The sequence below is a fragment of the Paroedura picta genome, chromosome 10 (assembly GCF_049243985.1).
Source record: "Paroedura picta isolate Pp20150507F chromosome 10, Ppicta_v3.0, whole genome shotgun sequence".
In the NCBI taxonomy this organism is placed as follows: domain Eukaryota; kingdom Metazoa; phylum Chordata; class Lepidosauria; order Squamata; family Gekkonidae; genus Paroedura; species Paroedura picta.
In genome coordinates this window covers 13,707,646-13,725,412 of record NC_135378.1, presented here as the reverse complement: position 1 = coordinate 13,725,412, position 17,767 = coordinate 13,707,646, and the positions used below count along the sequence as shown (strand labels likewise).

At 49.8% G+C, this 17,767-nt stretch overlaps 1 protein-coding gene across 5 annotated transcripts in view; it reads right to left on the bottom strand.

Moving 5' to 3' along the window:
* The window catches only part of CC2D2A (coiled-coil and C2 domain containing 2A), a 73,022-nt gene that overhangs the window by 39,106 nt on the left and 16,149 nt on the right, over positions 1–17,767 (bottom strand). For 4 of the 5 annotated variants that reach the window (XM_077300879.1, XM_077300880.1, XM_077300882.1 and 1 more), the window contains 8 exons: positions 16,836–16,937; positions 16,383–16,571; positions 14,434–14,596; positions 11,599–11,735; positions 8,970–9,101; positions 7,331–7,540; positions 4,926–5,032; positions 1,407–1,547 (listed from right to left, as the gene is read on the bottom strand). In XM_077300879.1, coding sequence (XP_077156994.1) covers positions 1,407–1,547; positions 4,926–5,032; positions 7,331–7,540; positions 8,970–9,101; positions 11,599–11,735; positions 14,434–14,596; positions 16,383–16,571; positions 16,836–16,937 — 1,181 coding nt within the window. Of the gene's footprint in view, positions 1–1,406; positions 1,548–4,925; positions 5,033–7,330; positions 7,541–8,969; positions 9,102–11,598; positions 11,736–14,433; positions 14,597–16,382; positions 16,572–16,835; positions 16,938–17,767 lie in introns of those variants that run through there. The other variant, XM_077300883.1, reaches the window with a different exon arrangement.

Genomic DNA, 17,767 nt, shown 5'->3' with positions numbered 1-17,767 from the left:
CAGTGTACCACCTCATAGTGCCCCTGATGGCCAGCTGAGAAACCCATGAAGCTGCCTTATACTGAGATCAGAACTGTCTACTCAGACTGGCAGGAGCTCCCCGGGGTCTTTCTCGCCATTTATTTATTTTATTTTTATTTATATTCAGACTTGTTAGCCATCGCTCTCAGCCAAGGCCGGCTCGTGGCGGCTCACACTTTAACAAGAAAAGATACAGACAGTATTATTATAAAAATAATAAAACCCAACAATGCACCAACAATGCAGAAACAGCAGCAAAGAATTTCCCTTAATCAAATTCCTTCCATGGCGGCCAACTCTGGCCTCCTCTCCATCGGAGCCTGAGCTGCAAGGGGTGGAAGGAGGATGTAACATATTGAAGAGGGAAAGTCATCGGGTGGGGGGGGGAGGACCCTGAAAAATACCAACCCTAGCCCCTACCAAATAAGAGCTGGTGGAAGAGCTTTGTCTTGCAGGCCCTGCGGAACTGTGATAGCTCCAACAAGGCCCTTAGCTCGTCCGGGAGCTCATAGGGCCAGGACCAAAAAGGCCCTGGCTCTGGTTGAGGTTAAGCATACTTTAAGAGGGCCAGGAATCACCAGTTTATTAGTATCCACAGAGCAAAATAGTCTGCAGGGGACACAGAGAGATAAGCAGTCCCTCAGGTATGCATGGCCCAGACTGTGAAGGGCCTTATAGGTCAGTACCAAAACCTTGAACTTGATCCAGAACACCCCCAATATACCTATCTCAGCATTGGCTGAATATGGACCCTCTAAGATGTTCCTGTAAGGACCCAGCAGGTGCATACTGCACCAGTTGTAACTTCTAGGTCAAGGCCAAGGGCAGGCCCATGTAGAGCGAGTTACAGAAGTCCCGCCTGGAGGTGACAGTCACCTGGGTCATTGTGGCCAGGTGTTCCAGGGCCACATAGGGCGCTATTAGTCTCACTTGGCATCCGGCCATCTGCTGCCTGGCCCTTTTACGTGAGCCGGGTTTGATTCTGCACTCCCCCACATGCAGCCAGCTGGGAGACCTTGGGCTCACCACGGCACTGATAAAAATGTTCTGACCGAGCAGTGATATCAGGGCTCTCTCAGCCTCACCTCCCTCACAGGGTGTCTGTTGTGGGGAGAGGAAAGGGAGGGCGACTGTAAGCCGCTTTGAGACTCCTTCAGGTACAGAAAAGCAGCAGATCATCATCATCATCTTCTTCTTTTTCTTCTTCATCATCTTCCTTTTTCCTCTTCTTCTTCTTCTAGAGATGCCGGGGATTGAACACGGGACCTTCTGTGTGCCAAGCGGATGCCCTGCCACTGAGCCACAGCTGCTCCCCAGGAACAACTATGAGCATGCAGAGCTCTGCTGGGGCCACGTTCTGTAAAGAAATACCCGCCAGTGCTTACTTTCTCAAGCTGAGCTTCAGGGGTGTGTTCGTAAACTTCTGGAAGTCACGCAGGGATTTGATCTCCTTCCAAACTTTGATAATGGCCTTCAGCAAGACTCGGTCTTTTTCTTGCTCAGCATCGCGAAGTTTGCGTGTTTCCCTGGGCACAAACAGACACAATCAGATGAGGGAGGGAGGGAAGGGAAGGGAAGGGAGGGGAGGGGAGGGGAAGGGAAGGGAAGGGAAGGGAAGGGAAGGGAGGGAGGGAGGGAGGGAAGGGAAGGGAAGGGAAGGGAAGGGAAGGGAAGGGAAGGGAAGGGAAGGGAAGGGAAGGGAAGGGAGGGGAGGGGAGGGGAGGGGAGGGGAGGGGAGGGGAGGGGAGGGAGGGAGGGAGGGAGGGAGGGAGGGAGGGAGGGAGGGAAGGAAGGAAGGAAGGAAGGAAGGAAGGAAGGAAGGAAGGAAGGAAGGAAGGAAGGAAGGAAGGAAGGAAGGAAGGAAGGAAGGAAGGAAGGAAGGAAGGAAGGAAGGAAGGGTGTGCTGACATTAAAGCCCAAATGACCAAAGTTTCAGAAGATTAATAAGATACACACAGAAACTTAATAAAGATTAGTAATGACTACCATACATAAAAACTTGCACCCACAATTAAATTTCTTGGCCTTAAAGGTGCCACTGGCCTCCGTTCTAGTGCTGTGGATTACTGGGGTGGTATCTATGGAAACGGCACCTTGAGATTTTAGTTCTCTCAATAGCCACAAATATGAATTGGAACCGTTCTGAAAAGTCACAAAGGCTGTTAATTCTGCTACCCTTTCAATCTGGTCCTAGCTATGACTTCAGCCGCATGACCTCACCGCCAAAGTAGACTTCTCCTATATATCATGGTTTAAGCTAGCTGACTCTAAGCCAGCACAGAATTATGGGCATGACCTTCCCATGGGGATCAGTGAGACCTGCAGGCATCCGAGGGCTGGATTGAGAGGCTCTGACGTTAACGTGTCTCTGAAGAGCCTTGGGAAAGCTGGAGAGAAAGAAAGGATAATTGGCACGCATCTGTGAAGAATTAGGGAGGGTAGATCTGAGAAACCGCCTCCTCTCATCTTCATATAAGGGCCACGCTTAACCGAAGCCTTGCATCATCTTGGTTTTTCTTCTCCACTGCAACTGCACCGGTCTCGGGTGACATCTGGCAGGGAGGGGCACGGGACAGTTCCCCCAAAGGACAATATTTTGTACATACCAAAAGTGGCTTATGCATTTTTAATTGGTAGTGCTTTATTGTAGGATCTAACCAGAACGGTTTCTAGATACCTCCCGTTTTAAAAGGGTAATTTTCCTCAGTGGTTGTCCTCTCACTTATGAGTAAATTGGTAATCCCAAATAGATACTGCAGTACCTCTATTCAATCTATTAATCTGTTTAAAGCAGGGGTAGTCAACCTGTGGTCCTCCAGATGTCCATGAACTACAATTCCCATGAGCCCCTGCCAGCATTCGGGAGCTCATTCCACCAGATAGGGGCCAGGGATGAAAAGGCCCTGGCCCTGGTCGAGGCCAGGCGTGCCTCCCGGGGGCCGGGAATCACCAACAAATTTGTCCCCGCCGAGTGTAACGCCCTGCGGTGGGCATAAGGTGCCAGGTGGTCCCTCAAGTATGTGGGTCCCAGGCCGCGGAGGGCCTTAAAGGTTAAAACCAAAACCTTGAACCTGATCCGGCTAGCAATCGGTAGCCAATGCAGCTGCCTCAGCACAGGCTGGATGTGGGGCCTCCAAGCTGTTCCTGTGAGGACCCTAGCAGCCGCACTTTGTACCAGCTGTAATTTCCGGATCAGGCGCACAGGTAGGCCCGCGTAGAGCAAGTTACAGAAATCTATTCTGGAGGTGACTGTCGCATGGATCACTGTGGCCAGGTGGTCAGGAGACAGGTAGGGTGCTAGTAGCTGAGCCTGGCGAAGATGGAAAAAAGCCGGGCCCGCTACCTTCTTGACCTGGGCCCCCAGTGTTAACGAGGCATCCAAGGTCACACCCAAATTCCTGGCTTGGGATGCGATGGTCAGTTGTGTCCCAGCCAAGGTGGGTAGTCGCGCTTCCTGATCTGCTCCCTTCCGCCCAAACCACAGGACCTCCGTCTTGGCAGGGTTGAGTTTCAGGCGGCTCTGCTCGAGCCCTCCAGCCACGGCTTCCAAACATCTGGCAAATGGATCCGGGGGGGGGGGGAATCAGGGTGGTCATCCATCAGGAGATACAGCTGGGTGTCATCAGCATACTGATGGCAAACCAAGCCTTAACTCCTGACCAGCTGGGCCAGAGGATGCATAAAGATGTTAAAGAGCGTGGGGGAGAGCACCGAGCCCTGGGGAACTCCACAAGGGAGCCCAAACGAACTCGATAGCTCATCCCCCAACGCCACCCTCTGGGTCCGGTTTAGGAAGAAGGAGCATATCCAGCGTAATGCTGTGCCCTTTCTCCCCGTCCCGGCGAGGCGGCATGCTAGTAGCTCATGGTCTGTATTAATGTAGTAGCTCATTATTCTGTATTAATGTTGGAAATATTGTTAAGTAGCGTAGGGACAGGTTTTTTCTCTCTTTGATTATAAGAAGTAGTCAGTATGGATTTGTCCCTAACAGGTTCCATCAGACTGACCCCATTTCTTTTTCAACTGACGGAAAGGTTAGGTAGATTGCCAGGATGCTGGGCATACTGTATGTTGGAATTTGAGTAAGGCATCTGATCAGGTCCCCTAATAGGCAAGTTGGAAAGATGTGGATGAAATTTTAGGATGGTTAGGGGGTAGTTAATGGCTCATCTGATTGCAGGGTACTACCTAAGAGGAGGGCGGTATACAAATGGAATAAATAAATAAGTTTTGGGCCCCGTGCTTTTAAGTAGTTTTATCAATGATCTAGATGAGGCAGGGGAGGGACTACTCATAAATTTGCGGATGACACAAGATTGTGTGGGAAAGTGAACAGGACTGAGCATGAACTGGCTCATGAGCCAAAATTCAGGCCAAACTCAGTTCAGTTCAGAGCTTAGGAACCAATGTGCATGGAAGGAACCTTCCCCAAACATATACTAAACTTTTTGGCTGACTCTGAAGAGATTGAACTTGCCTGGGCTATTCACATCAGACTAGTAGCAATATCACCGAAGTCCTCAATTGATGCTGCGTGAACACTTTGGGTTCCCCACCTGCAGGCCAGAAACCTAAACCCAGTTGCAATGTTACAGATGTCTGAAGGACGCTCTGGTCCAGAACAGCAAGGTGCACCGAAGGCCACAGGGTGAGCATTGAAGACAAGCATGCAATCTAGTACACTCGCTAATAAAATGGAAAAGTACATCTTATGGTACAAATATTTAAAATGTCTGGTGGGACAGATTTTGTAAAAGAAAATTACAATCCAATCGAAAAGGGGCTTCTTATAGCTCAAGCCAATGGGTTCATGAAAACCAGCCTTTCCGATGTCAGCTTGAATACAAAGTCTGCACAGAGAAAACAAATAATATGAAGGAGAGATTCAGCAGATCTCCACGCACCTTATTTCAAGCATATATTCAGTAATGGTCTGTTGTGCCACTGGGTGGAAGGCCCCCTTTTCACCGGCACCCAAGATACTGGCTAGGGCATTTCTCAGTGCATGCAGCTGGAAAAAAAACAACCAAGAAAAAGTATTTTAATCTGCACAGTAGAATCACTCAAACACGCTCCACATAAATCTCAGCAATCCAGCCAGCTGCCACCTAATGATTATTGCAGTCATGGCATTTAGAAGGCTTCCTCAACAAAAGAAGGAGGCCACCAGCTCAGCTCCTGACATCCTTGGATGAAACTTCAGCAGTCGACCCATCCCGGTCGGGCTTTCATCCTGCCACAGGGTGGAGTCAGGGATGGGCGTTTTGGCGCCTGAAGCAGCCGTTCGTGCCTGGCTGCATCCGGAGCAAATGGCCGCTTCGGGCACCAAAGCACCCAACCCTAGTGGAGATGTGATTGGTCCCCCTAAGGCAAACTGTGACCCTCCAGATGTCTATGGACTACAATTCCCATGAGCCCCTGCCATTGTTGTCCGTGGACATCTGGAGGTCCACAGTTTGCCAACCCGTGCCCTACGGGATGACCTCCGGTGCCAGCTGGATAGGAGCGGTTCAGTACTCCTCGTGTTGTTAGATCTGTCAGCAGCATTTGATGTTGTTGACCACGAGTTGCTTGCCCCCCGCCTCACCAGGGCTGGAGTTCAGAAGACTGCCTTACAGGGGCTGATCCATTTTATTTTTTATTTATTTATAATTTGATTTCTAGACCGCCGCTCCCAGCGAACTGGCTCGTGGCGGTTTGCAACATATATAGAAACGTATTTACACAAAATCTTAGAGCAATACAATGTCAAAATATACCCCAATAAAATGAAATACAGGTGAACAATAAAAACAGTAGAACAAGACAGTGGTACAGCTAAAAATGTCTCCCAGCCTCCAATGCAGTTGGTTCAGTGGGCTGGAGGGGATGTAGAATAGAGCAGGGAAGCTCTATATAGGTCTAATTCCCAAGAACCGGGGTGGGGGAGTTGGGGGTACTCATCGTGCTTGGCCGCAGCCAAACATCTGGCGGAAGAGCTCTTTTCTCCAGAACTGCAGTAGGGAGAATAAATTGCACTACTACCAACTTCCATGCAGTGTACTGCAAAGTTCGGTACTCTCACCCCTGGTGTTCAACATCTATATGCACCCTGTGGCCCGGATGGAATGGAGTTTCGGGTTGGGGCATCATCAGTCTGCTGACAGCATCCAGTTTTATCTCCTTAAGGATGGCCGCCCCAACTCCCCCACGGAAGCGTTTGCCAGATGTTTGGAAGCAGAGACGGTCTGGCTTAAGTAGAGTTGCCTGACATTCAACCCTTTCAAGATGGAGGTCCTGAGACTGGGCAATTAAAGGCCAGAACAGGAAGCATGGCTTCCCTGCCAGGATGGGGAGCAGTTGGAGATCTTGCCAAGAACTTAGGGGTGACTTTCGACACCTCCTTAACACTGGAGACATGGGTCACGAAGGCAGCACAACTGACTTTTTCCCACATTCAGCAAGCAAGGCTACTAGTGCCCTATCTGGCCCCAGATCATCTAGCCATTGTGATCCATGCAACAGTCACCTCCAGGTTAGACTTCTGTAACTCGCTGTATGTGGGCCTACCCTTGTCCTTGACCTGGAAATTGCAGCTCATACAAAATGTGGCTACATCTTGGAGAACCCATATGCAGCCAGTCCTGCAGCAGCTGCATTGGTTGCCACTTGTGTACCAGATCAAGTTCAAGGTATTGGTTTTTACTTTTAAGGCCATTCGGTCTGGTCCCAGTGTACCACAGGGACAGTCTAACTCTCCATGCCCCTTGCAGGGCTCTTCACTTTGTCTTTATTTCTGTCTCCCTCACACACTCTTTCAACCCCTTTCATTACTTTCCTTCTTTCTTCCATCCTTCCTTCCTCTTTCTCCCTCCCTCTCCTTCCTCTCTTTCCTCTTTATCCCTCTCTCCCTTTCCTTCCTTATTTCCTTCCTTATTTCCTTCCTTATTTCCTTCCTTCCTTCCTTCCTTTGTTTCTCTCTCTTGTTTTCTTTATCTCACTCTTTCCTCCCTCCTTCCCTTCCAGATCAGTCCTCCTTCTTCCTGTTATTCCTGAATGTCTCCAGGTCTCCACCAGGAGGTTGGCAACCCAGCTGGCTCCATATGGAAGACAACTCAGCTCTTGAGATGAGAGTCTGCTACTCTTTAACCACTTCGCCACACTGGATCTCAAGGTCAAGCATGGAGCAGGGGTGGAGGGGGGCCAGAACCCACGAAGGTCACAGTGCAGGTGCTTGTGTAGGTGCCCCTTGTATTCCTGGGTGCCACAGGCCTTGCCTCTAGTGTAGAGATATGTTTGACCATCACAGAGAGAGAAACAATGCAATTACCTTATCTGTAAGCAGTACGGAAAGGTTTCTTTGTCTCCTCAAGAGAGACTGGTCGTACAACTGAGCCAGTTTTGCTCCCAAGACATGCTCGCGGCTAAAGCAGGGATGATGAGTGAATATTAACCCAGAAATATCGACATCCAACTGAAACTGCCCCGCAGGGTCCCCTGAGCCCACAATGTACTGATTGGCAGGCAGCATTTTCATGGCCTGAAAGGAAAATCAAAGACTCATTAGAAGGAAGAAGATGGAATCTGAATTCTAGGAGGAGAACTAGAGCTGGAAAGCACAGAGTTGTCAAGATAGATTCCAGCAGACAGCCACGTTGGTCTGAAACAGCAGAAAAAAGTTTGCGTCCAGCAGCACCTCCATCCAAGTAAAGATGCGAGGGGAAGAAGCTCCGCTTTGCTGGCCATACGGGGGACACGGTGAAGCAGCCCTGTGAGAACACACCTTAAAATGGAGTGGTATGTAACATGGGGATGCTGAGGTCTAGATGCAATACTGGGAGTGATGTGTGCTTGAACCCAGGACGTTCCCAGTCACCCAGAAAGGGGGGTGGGATATATTTGCTGATCTTAAAAAGTAATAAGAACACGGATGAAAAGTGCAACCTCCCCACCCTTTCTTCCTTGCAGCCCCTCCCCAAAGGCCGGGGACAGCTTCTTAATTTCTCACACTGAGAAATAATGGGGCCGCCTCCTCCACTATGAAATTAATATCTAGCATGCAAAACTTGCTCAAGATACCTGGCACCAAAGAGGTTACTGACCTCAGCCAGGGCCAGGGGAATGCTCTTTCTGGTGAAACCAGGGCTCTGTGGGACCTGGGACGGTTCTATAGGGCCTACAAAACGGGAGTCATTCTGCCAGGCCTATGGCTGAGGCTGGGAACAATACTGAAATTCTCTCCTCCCTGCCCAAAATGTCAGTCGAGCCACCTACTGATCACCCTACTTCTATTACCTTCCCGCACTAGAGAGAAGGAGGCAGCTTCTGGAACAATTTGATTTTAAACTGAAATATATGCATTATATATTTTAGAATTTCAATACAAATGATTGCTTTATGGCAACTGGATTGTATTATTTTTATTGTTTGCAATGTATTCTCCTGAGCGGGATTCCCAATCAGGGGTATGCAGACCCCAGAGCTCTGGAGGGGGTCTGTGGCCTTTCCCCTCTTGCCTTAATAGACTCAGTCACAAGCCAGGGACTTGGCCACTTCCACTGTCCCCATCCCCCCTCTTGAACGTGAGTGAGTTCTCTCGTGGTTTCTGCACCTGGGAGGGATAAAGCCTGCATGCCTACTCCTGCCTTAAACTGCATCTCCCCCATCAGTCATCCTTGACGTGATGATGTGAATTTGGGGGGGTGGCAGGGAGGCGTGGCCAGCTGACATCACTTCTGAAAAATTAGTTTAGGGGCTCCTCCTTGGTCAAAAGGTTGAAAAAGGCTGCTTACATGATTGTTGTTACTCATCCTGAGCCTTCGGAGAAGGGCGAGATACAAATAAAATTATTTACTTAAAAATCCGATCCCCCTGTTCAAGCTTAGGCCCAGAAGAGCAAACTGCAGGCTGATGGTCCTACACAGATGCTACTACACTAAATAGCACGTGTCACCCAACAAGGAACTCACCTTTCTATACAACGTCTCCAGTTCTGGCTCTTTACCTTCTTCCACTGAGAATAGGGGAGGCCTGGTGCAAGATTGCTTCACCGGATTGGGCAAAGCCAAAATTTTGCCATCGTCTCCAAACCATTTTTTCCCCTGCAAAGACAGAACCACGATATATTCATGCATGTATGAGAACTTTCATGCAGAACTCCATCATTCTTCAAAGGAAAAGGACAGCCCAATGAACTCAAGGGGACTTATTTCCCCTTTAACAGAAATTATCCTGCAAGAGAAGAGATGTCTATCCCAAATCCACAAGCACTTCAAGTGTAATTCGGCCAAAATACTTGTAAGGGGATATAAAAGGTTTTTTTGCTGAAAATGATGCTTCACTTAAGACACAAGTCAGCTGCCATCATGTCGCAGTCGGTCTATGAGATCTAAGCCAATCTAAGAAAGGGTCTCTGACAAGATTCATCTGTCTTTAATTCAAGATCTAACAACAGCCACAATGTTTGCATGTTCGGTGCATATGGAGTCTCTCTCATTAGTACATGGATATTTAAAAAGTGTATTCATAGTGCAAGTTACAAAGAAGACGTGTTTGTTTAAACAAAAATACAAATAATCTAATTAAATTGGAACGTCGCTCTTTTATAAGATGCAGCTTTGCTCTGATGTTTTTAAAGCTTTGAAATGCAGCGCTTTTGGACAGACATCTTTAAGTGGATTTACCAGGGAAAAGGCAAATGGTATTTCTACAGAATAACAAAATTAGCCTTTCTGACCAGAACAATTCCATGTCCCTTTCTAACCTTATAAATAAAAACCTGGACTGGCACCAAGCGAAAAGGACAAAACAACTGCACATTCTGACTTACACGCCACAGTGACCACGAGGAAATCGGGCTCAAACCACAGAATTGAAAAGTGGGTCAACCACACCAGCCTTCAAAGGGCCAGCTGAGGTGCCAGGTGAGGACTTGGGAAATCCAGGTCTGAATCCCAACCTGCACCTTGCTGGGTGACCTTGGCTGGGCACACATTTTCAGCCAAACATGCACTACAGGATTGTTGTCAGGAAAAATAGAAGCACAGGAGAAAAGTGTAAGCCAATTTCGGTCCACAGTGAGGAGAAAGGCAGGTTATAAAGTGAATGACAATAAGGCTGCTAGATAGATCGCAAAGGAAATCTGCAGTCACTGTGCTATGGAAAGGAACCAGAGGGACAGCCGCCGCGGCAGTAGAAGACAGCAGGGGTCCAGGAGCACCTTCAAGACTCACAGAGTTTGTGGCAGGGGAGGAGCTTTCTTCGGAAGTACCACAAATGTGAAGGGGCTCGTGAATTCTTGCTCCTTTCTTCTACCATGGAAAGGCACATGGACCTGTCTTTTCCTGTGTGATGCGAATCTGCTCTTTATCACTTTAATGTATGATATGGAGAATCATCCAGGGACTGCTCACCAGATGTTGCCCAGTTTTCCTTGTTGTAGCTTCAGCAAAAATCATACCATGTAAAATCATGACTATACTCCCAACGACATGCCAGCCCTCTGATTGGCCCACTGAGGCCCAATCAGAGGCCTGGAGCACTTTTCTCTGTATCTCTGATTTGCCCTCGGTATGAGGCCCCTCCCACTCCTCCACCCCCATCGAGGGCCAAAGACAGGCCACACTGGGAAGGGCAGCCCCGTCCTCCAGAGAAGATCTGCGCTTTGTGCCTACCTCCTTGCAGCCAGTAGAGCCTGGACCAGCCAGGCTGCCTCCACCACAGAGGCTCTACTGCTCCTGCTGGCCGGAGGAAGTCCAGTCACCTCCTCCCCAGAGGCCCTGCTGCCCTCCACGGCCTCCTCATCACCAACAGGGCCCAGGAGCCGCAAAGCGGTCTGCCGCTTCCTTGCCACTGCCGGAGACTGGGAAGGCCAGCCACCTCCACGGAAGCTCCTCACCTCTCATCCACCTCCTTCCCGCTGGCAAAGCCAATAACGTTTTCCTCCGATGCACTCCCGCAGCTCTCTCCAGCCTCCTGCTGTGAGAGCTGGTGGGGAGACTCTTCCCCACCCCCATCCTCCTCCTCCTCCTCCTCCTTTGCCGTCAGGAGGTAAGCTGGGGAGGTCAGGGCAACCGGCCAATGCACTCCACCACACCCCCACCCTCCTACCCCCCAGAACGATAGGGAACAATGCCTGCTTGCGCTCTGCCCACCCTGCTCCACAGGGGCAAAGGTGGCAGGGGGGCCACACAGTGAACATCAAAAGGCTCCTGCACATAGGGGCAGCCTGGCCAGCAAGCTGGGCCACCTGTACCAAGGCACAGGTGGCGGGGTTGGCCGTGGGAGGGCTCCTGCAGAGCAAAGCAACCCAGCTGGGAACCCTCCCCTCCCTCGCCCTCCACACCCCCACCTGTGCCCTCGTATGACCGCTATAGCTGGCTGGCTACCCCGCCCTTCTCTGCATACGCAGCCATGGGAGACGTGGGGAAGAGATCACCACCTTCCTCCACAGCACAGCAGCAAAGCATCCTGCGCTATCCATCTCAAGGCTCAGGTGGGGGTGCTAAAGGCAGAAGGGCTCTTTCAGAGCAGGGCTCCCCAGCTGGTGAGCTGGGCCATCCTGCTACTATTAAATAAATAGGTTTAAAAGCCACTTACCTGTTCCTGCTGGAGTATCCGATTCTCCATAATGTTTTGGTTTGACAGAGACATGTCCGGCCGCTCTCCTGAATACAGACCTTCATCTTCGAGGTACCTTGGCTGCATATTTTCAGGTACCTTTAGAGAGGCAGGCACTAAAATCAAACATCATATTGACATCCATATTTATTAATCACTCATTGCTATTCATTAGTAGTTCATGGATTTATTAATCACTCACTCATTGCTATTCATTAGTAGTTCATGGATGCTTTAGGCCGATCCTGCATTGGGCCACATGGCCTGTATGGCTCCTTCCAACTCTATGATTCATGGGTACCAGCCATGCAGAAAAAACAGCATTCTGCAACCATTAGTCTATTCCAGGGGTAGTCAAACTGCGGCCCTCCAGATGTCCATGGACTACAATTCCCAGGAGCCCCTGCCAGCATTCGCTGGCAGGGGATCCTGGGAATTGTAGTCCATGGACATCTGGAGGGCCGCAGTTTGACTACCCCTGGCATTCTCGTATAAACCTTTTAAAGGTAAACTGTGCTTATTCCCATTGTTCCAGACAAGACCACTCAGTGAGTAAATGACCAAGGAAGCCAATGAATCTCCACCCAAACAGCTACCCAACAAAGGCTAGCCATGTTAGATCAATAAAAACTAGGTGTCAGTGGCTTCTAAAGGGCCATTTTAAATCTCAGTAACCTGCTATGAAGAATGCCTAGTTAGGTTGGCCTAGGCTAGCCCGGTCTCATCAGATCTCAAAAGCTAAGCAGGGTTAACACTGGTTTCTGCTTGATTGGGAGACCACAAAAGAAGACTCTGCCTTGAAGACTCTGTAAGGGGTCACCTGATGGCACTTTACACAGAGACACAGTCAAGAAAAGCTATGAATGAATGGACACGCACCCATAGGTGTAATCAAAAATGCTATGTGAGGCTGAGAGCCCTGATATTACTGAAGAAGATGAAGAGTTGGTTCTTATATGCCACTTTTCTCTACCTGAAGGAGTCTCAAAGAGGCTTACAATTGCCTTCCCTCCCACAACAGACATCCTGTGAAGTGGGTGAGCCTAATATTACTGCTCAGTCAGAACAGCTTTATCAGTGTTGTGACACGCCCAAGGTCACTCAGCTGGTTGCATGTGGGGGAGCAGGGAATCAAACCATGATGATGAGGGGGTGGGTCCTGCAGCAGTCTGCGGATCTCCAGACTAGAATCTGCCATTCTTAACCACAACACCGAACTGGCTCTCAGGATGAAAATGTGATTTCATCCAAGCTTTTAAGGCAAGCTGGTTTGAGTTTAGGCCTTATTCCTTCTCTGTGCCTTTCTGATTAAGCTATGACACCTGAGACATCTCTGTTAATTCGTTTATTATAACAGCTGTTACAGATGTACTTTGAGTCTGTAATATGTTTCAATTGTTTCTGCTTCAATTTGTTTGAGTAGTTGATACTTTCTTTGGCATAAATTGGGGAACATGACTGTTACCAACGCCTGTTATCAGCTCAACAAAATCAACAAAGCGGCAGGCAGCCTTCTGATTTGCCCAGACTCTTGAAGGCTGGATGTTTGCCAAACACAAAAGGGGGCGGGGAAGGTGTAGAGCAGGGGTAGTCAAACCGCGGCCCTCCAGATGTCCATGGACTACAATTCCCAGGAGCCCCTGCCAGCATTCGCTGGCAGGGGCTCGTGGGAATTGTAGTCCATGGACATCTGGAGGGCCGCGGTTTGACTACCCCTGGTGTAGAGCATAAGGGAAGCTCCAATCTGCTTATCTTTTACAGTCTTTAGATCAGGGCAGGCCCATGTAGAGTGAGTTACAGAAGTCAATTCTTTAGGTGACTGTCGCATGGATCACCGTGGCCAGGTCTTCTGGGGACAGGTAGGGCCCTAATAGCCTCACCAGGCGTAGATGGGAAAATGCCTTATGGCAAGCCCTGCCTCCTGCAGCAGCCATTTTGTGGCCAAATTCCACAGTATCGAAAGGTTGGGGACTCCTGCTTCAGACGGGACAGAGGCGTCTTCTGCACACGTAATCAGATCAGACTGCATCAAGCACAGAGAGATCTCAGGTGCTTCAAGGGTTTCACCTGAGGGCCTTCTTGTCCGACCTGATGATGGCTGCTGTATCAACCTCCTCTGTTGTCTAAGTGACACTGTCATCCCCATGACTACATTTACAGGTCTCCTCGCAGACTACACAACTAATTCTAAACGTCTTAAAGCAAATCTAAGAAGCACCTTGTTGCCACACAACTGAACTGGACTTCACTATTAGTCGTACTGACCCTTGAAAGATGGCAGCTAAATGGGGCTTAATGACAGAGGGGTAAAATCACAAATATCTGCATGCATTGGGGGGGGGATCTCTTACAGCAGGCTTCCACTCCCCCCCCCCTTCATATTGATCACGGGAGTCCCCTGACACTCAAGAGTAGCATTTAAGGAGCATTTCTGGCTGCTCCAGGATGGGGAGAGAGAACAGCTGTGCTTCTGTGCATGGGGGTTAGACAGGATCCGACCCATTCACCTTATATTAGACAAGGTACGGCCTTTCTCACCAAGAGATAAGGATTCTTTACAGGGGCCACGTTCCCATGGTGTGCCACTGAGTGAAAATGCCTCAGATAAACTCTCTTCCGGCTTGCGTTTCAGAAATGTTTCATTGCACACGATATATAGATCTCCTCAAATATTTCATATCTGTTTCGTGGCCACTGGGGGCAGGGGTTCTACTCTACCTTTAGTTCCTTTACAATAATAATGAATTATTGCAGGTGGGACACAACTAATCTGAACCACACAAAACAGAGCTGCCCACAACAATGCACCACAACCTTTCAGCTTGCTGGGGATGAAGAGGAGGTCCCTCTCCCTCTGTACTCGTCCAGAGTAGCTCTCGTATTCGGCAGGCCGCACCACCAGGAAGTCGGCAGCTGCCTGCTCAAGGAGGAATACGTCATCATCCTCTTTATCATGAACTAGACGATCCTCTTCACTCTGCATTTTAAAAGCAAACATAACAGGACTTCTGAGATAGGTTTTTCCGATTGAGCAGACATTCTATTTCAGAACGACAGATTCAGGTGGGTAGCCGTGTTGGTCTGAAGCAATAGAAAAAAGTCTGAGCCCAGCTTATACCCAGAAGAAGAATTGGTTCTTAGATGCCGCTTTCCTCTACCCGAAGGAGGCTCAAAGCAGCTTCCATTCATCTTCCCTTTCCTCTCCCCACAACAGACACCCTGTGAGGGAGGGGAGGCCGAGAGAGCCCTGAGATTACTGAAGAAGAAGAGTTGGTTCTTATATGCTACTTTTCTCTACCCAAAGGAGTCTCAAAGCGGCTTACAATCGCCTTCCCTTTCAAAAATTTCTTGGTCTAAAAGGTGCCATGGGACTCAGACTTCATTATCCTATTTCAAAGATGAGGTTAAAGCACAAAAAGAAAAAAACCTGAAACACCAAAATGAAAAGCTTAACTATGTGTGCATGTTTTAGACTGATAAGTGTCAGTCAGGTATTATACCAACCCCTAGATGGCACCTGGAGATCTCTTGCTATTACAATTGATCTGTAGAGGACCAAGGTCAGTTTTCCTGGAGAAATGACTGCTGGGGGGGAGGGGGGGCTCTGTGGCATGATGCTCTCCTGAACTCCGACCCTTCCTAGGCTCCACCCTCAGAATTGCCAGGTGTTTCCCAACCCAGTGGTAACAACCTTCTATTATGTCGCCCTTGAAAGGAAAGGCATATGTCTCTTTAACATGCCACCTGTGGCTATTCTGAACACTATTTCCCCCATGTGGTACCCGTAGGGCCAGTTTGGTGAAGTGGTTAGGAGTGTGGACTTCTAATCTGGCATGCCAGGTTCGATTCTGCGCTCCCCCACATGCAGCCAGCTGGGTGACCTTGGGCTTGCCACGACACTGATAAAACTGTTCTGACCGGGCAGTGATATCAGGGCTCTCTCAGCCTCACCCACCCCACAGGGTGTCTGTTGTGGGGAGAGGAAAGGGAAGGCGACTGTAAGCCGCTTTGAGCCTCCTTTGAGTAGGGAAAAGCGGCATATAAGAACCAACTCTTCTTCTTCTTCTTATCCATGTAGCATGTGCTACAGGCCGCACTTCCAGGAGTTCCCTGTGGTGCCTTGTCCACTTGGGGTCAGAGTTGTGGACTCCCCCCCCACACACACACCTCTTCCCTCTTTAAGGATACTCAGAGTAACATCCCCTTCCACTGTGGGGGTCCGCAGTCTGGCTGCTCCCGCTGGAATTGTACTCTGCTAGGGCCCCGGGAATCCTTAAACCAGCTCTGGTGCTACGGGCCCCACAATCCTTAAACCTGGCTACCTGCATTCTCTAGGGCAGGGGTAGTCAACCTGTGGTCCTCCAGATGTCCGTGGACTACAATTCCCATGAGCCCCTGCCAGCATTCGCTGGCAGGGGCTCATGGGAATTGTAGTCCACGGACATCTGGAGGACCACAGGTTGACTACCCCTGCTCTAGGGAAAGGGCTCAAGGCTTGGCAGGGGGAACACATCTTGAAACAGTGAATGCAGTCGGAACTAGAGGAAGCACCAGCTGGGAGACTCCCTCATGCCTCCCATAGCCCCCTCCCATCCTTCGCCACTGCTCCAGGCTCTCATCCCAGCCCCCAGGCAGAAGAGCAAGCAGGGGGGGCACAAGCCAGCCCTCGGGGGGCGGTGACGGTCTTGCCCCCCTTTCTCCACAGCCAGGCAAAACTTGATCCAATATCTCTAAAAGGAGGCCCTTTCAGTCATCCCTGGTACCGTTTCGCCCGCCGTTTGTTCTTCTGGGTGCCCAGTACGGGACTCCTGCTCTTCCGCTTCCTCGTCCCCCAGGTCAGAGGTGTTTCTTTCCTGCTTTTGAGCTTCTTCCCCTCCGCCATCTGGCTCAGGATCGAAATGGAAAGTGAAGAAGTGATAGGCTTCTTCGGAAGAAGGATAACCAGGTTGGATCTAGCATGAAAAGATACAGTCGGTTAAAGAGGAGTGGTTGTGTGCCACGCTTCACTATTAGCAGACAAATAAAACAGCGGGAACAATGTGTCCCCACCCCCACCCCAGGATTTAAGTTCTGAAGAACACAGAACTAAAATCAACCAATCTCAGAGATCTGGAGATCAATTGTAATCCCAGAAGAGCTCGAGGTTCCGCCTGGAGGCTGGCAACCCAGGTCCCAAAGCCAAGAGACAGCAGCTGCATTTCCAGATTAGTCCCCACCTGAGATTTCAGTTTCACTTTCCTGGCAGAATCATGGAGCTTTACTCTTGCAGATACCCAGGATTCTTTCTCTGGGGTGACAACTGCTTCCTCTTCACCTGCCTGCACACAGAAAAGTCACATTAAAGCATGAATTTATTTTATACTGCCAATACACGGCTAACTCTGAAGGTTTTAAACCAGATGTTATTCATTGTTGGCTTAATTTCAATTAAAGTGATCCATTAATGAGCTCTGAAGTACTACAGCCATTTCAAACAGCGCTTCTTCCACACAAACTCTGTCATCGCCGCCCTTTTTCGCCATGCAATCTTCCTGTGAGATTTTTTGAATATTTTAAATTGAGCGCTATAGAACTAAACCAATATAGCACTATAGCTGTACTACAGTTGCTTGGATTCCAAGAGCCAATCACAAGCCCTGCTGTACACAGACACCACCTCTTTCTTTCAAAAACCTTGGTGGGCGCCAGGGGAAGTACTAATGCAGTGGTCCCCAACCTGCGGTCCGCGGGCCGGTGCCAGGCCGCGAAGGCCAGGGCGCCGGGCCACGGTTTCCTCTCCCCGCCCCCCGCAGTAAAAAACTTCTTACTGCGGGAGGGGGGGAAAGGGAATAAGGCCCACGCATGTGCCACGCATGCGCGATTTCGGGCCGCCCAGCACGCATGTGAGCATGCGCAGCCAGGCCGCGCATGCGCGATGCGCGGGCGTGGCCGTCGCCCTGCCAGTCCCAAGCCAAAAAAAGGTTGGGGACCACTGTACTAGTGGACACAATAGTACCCATGGGCAACACCGTGGGAACCCTCCAAGTGGTACTTGGAGATCTCCTGCTATTACAGTTGATCTTCACACAACAGAGATCAGGTCCCCTGGAGCAGTGGTCCCCAACCTTTTTTTGGCTGGGGACCGGCAGGGCGACGGCCACGCCCGTGC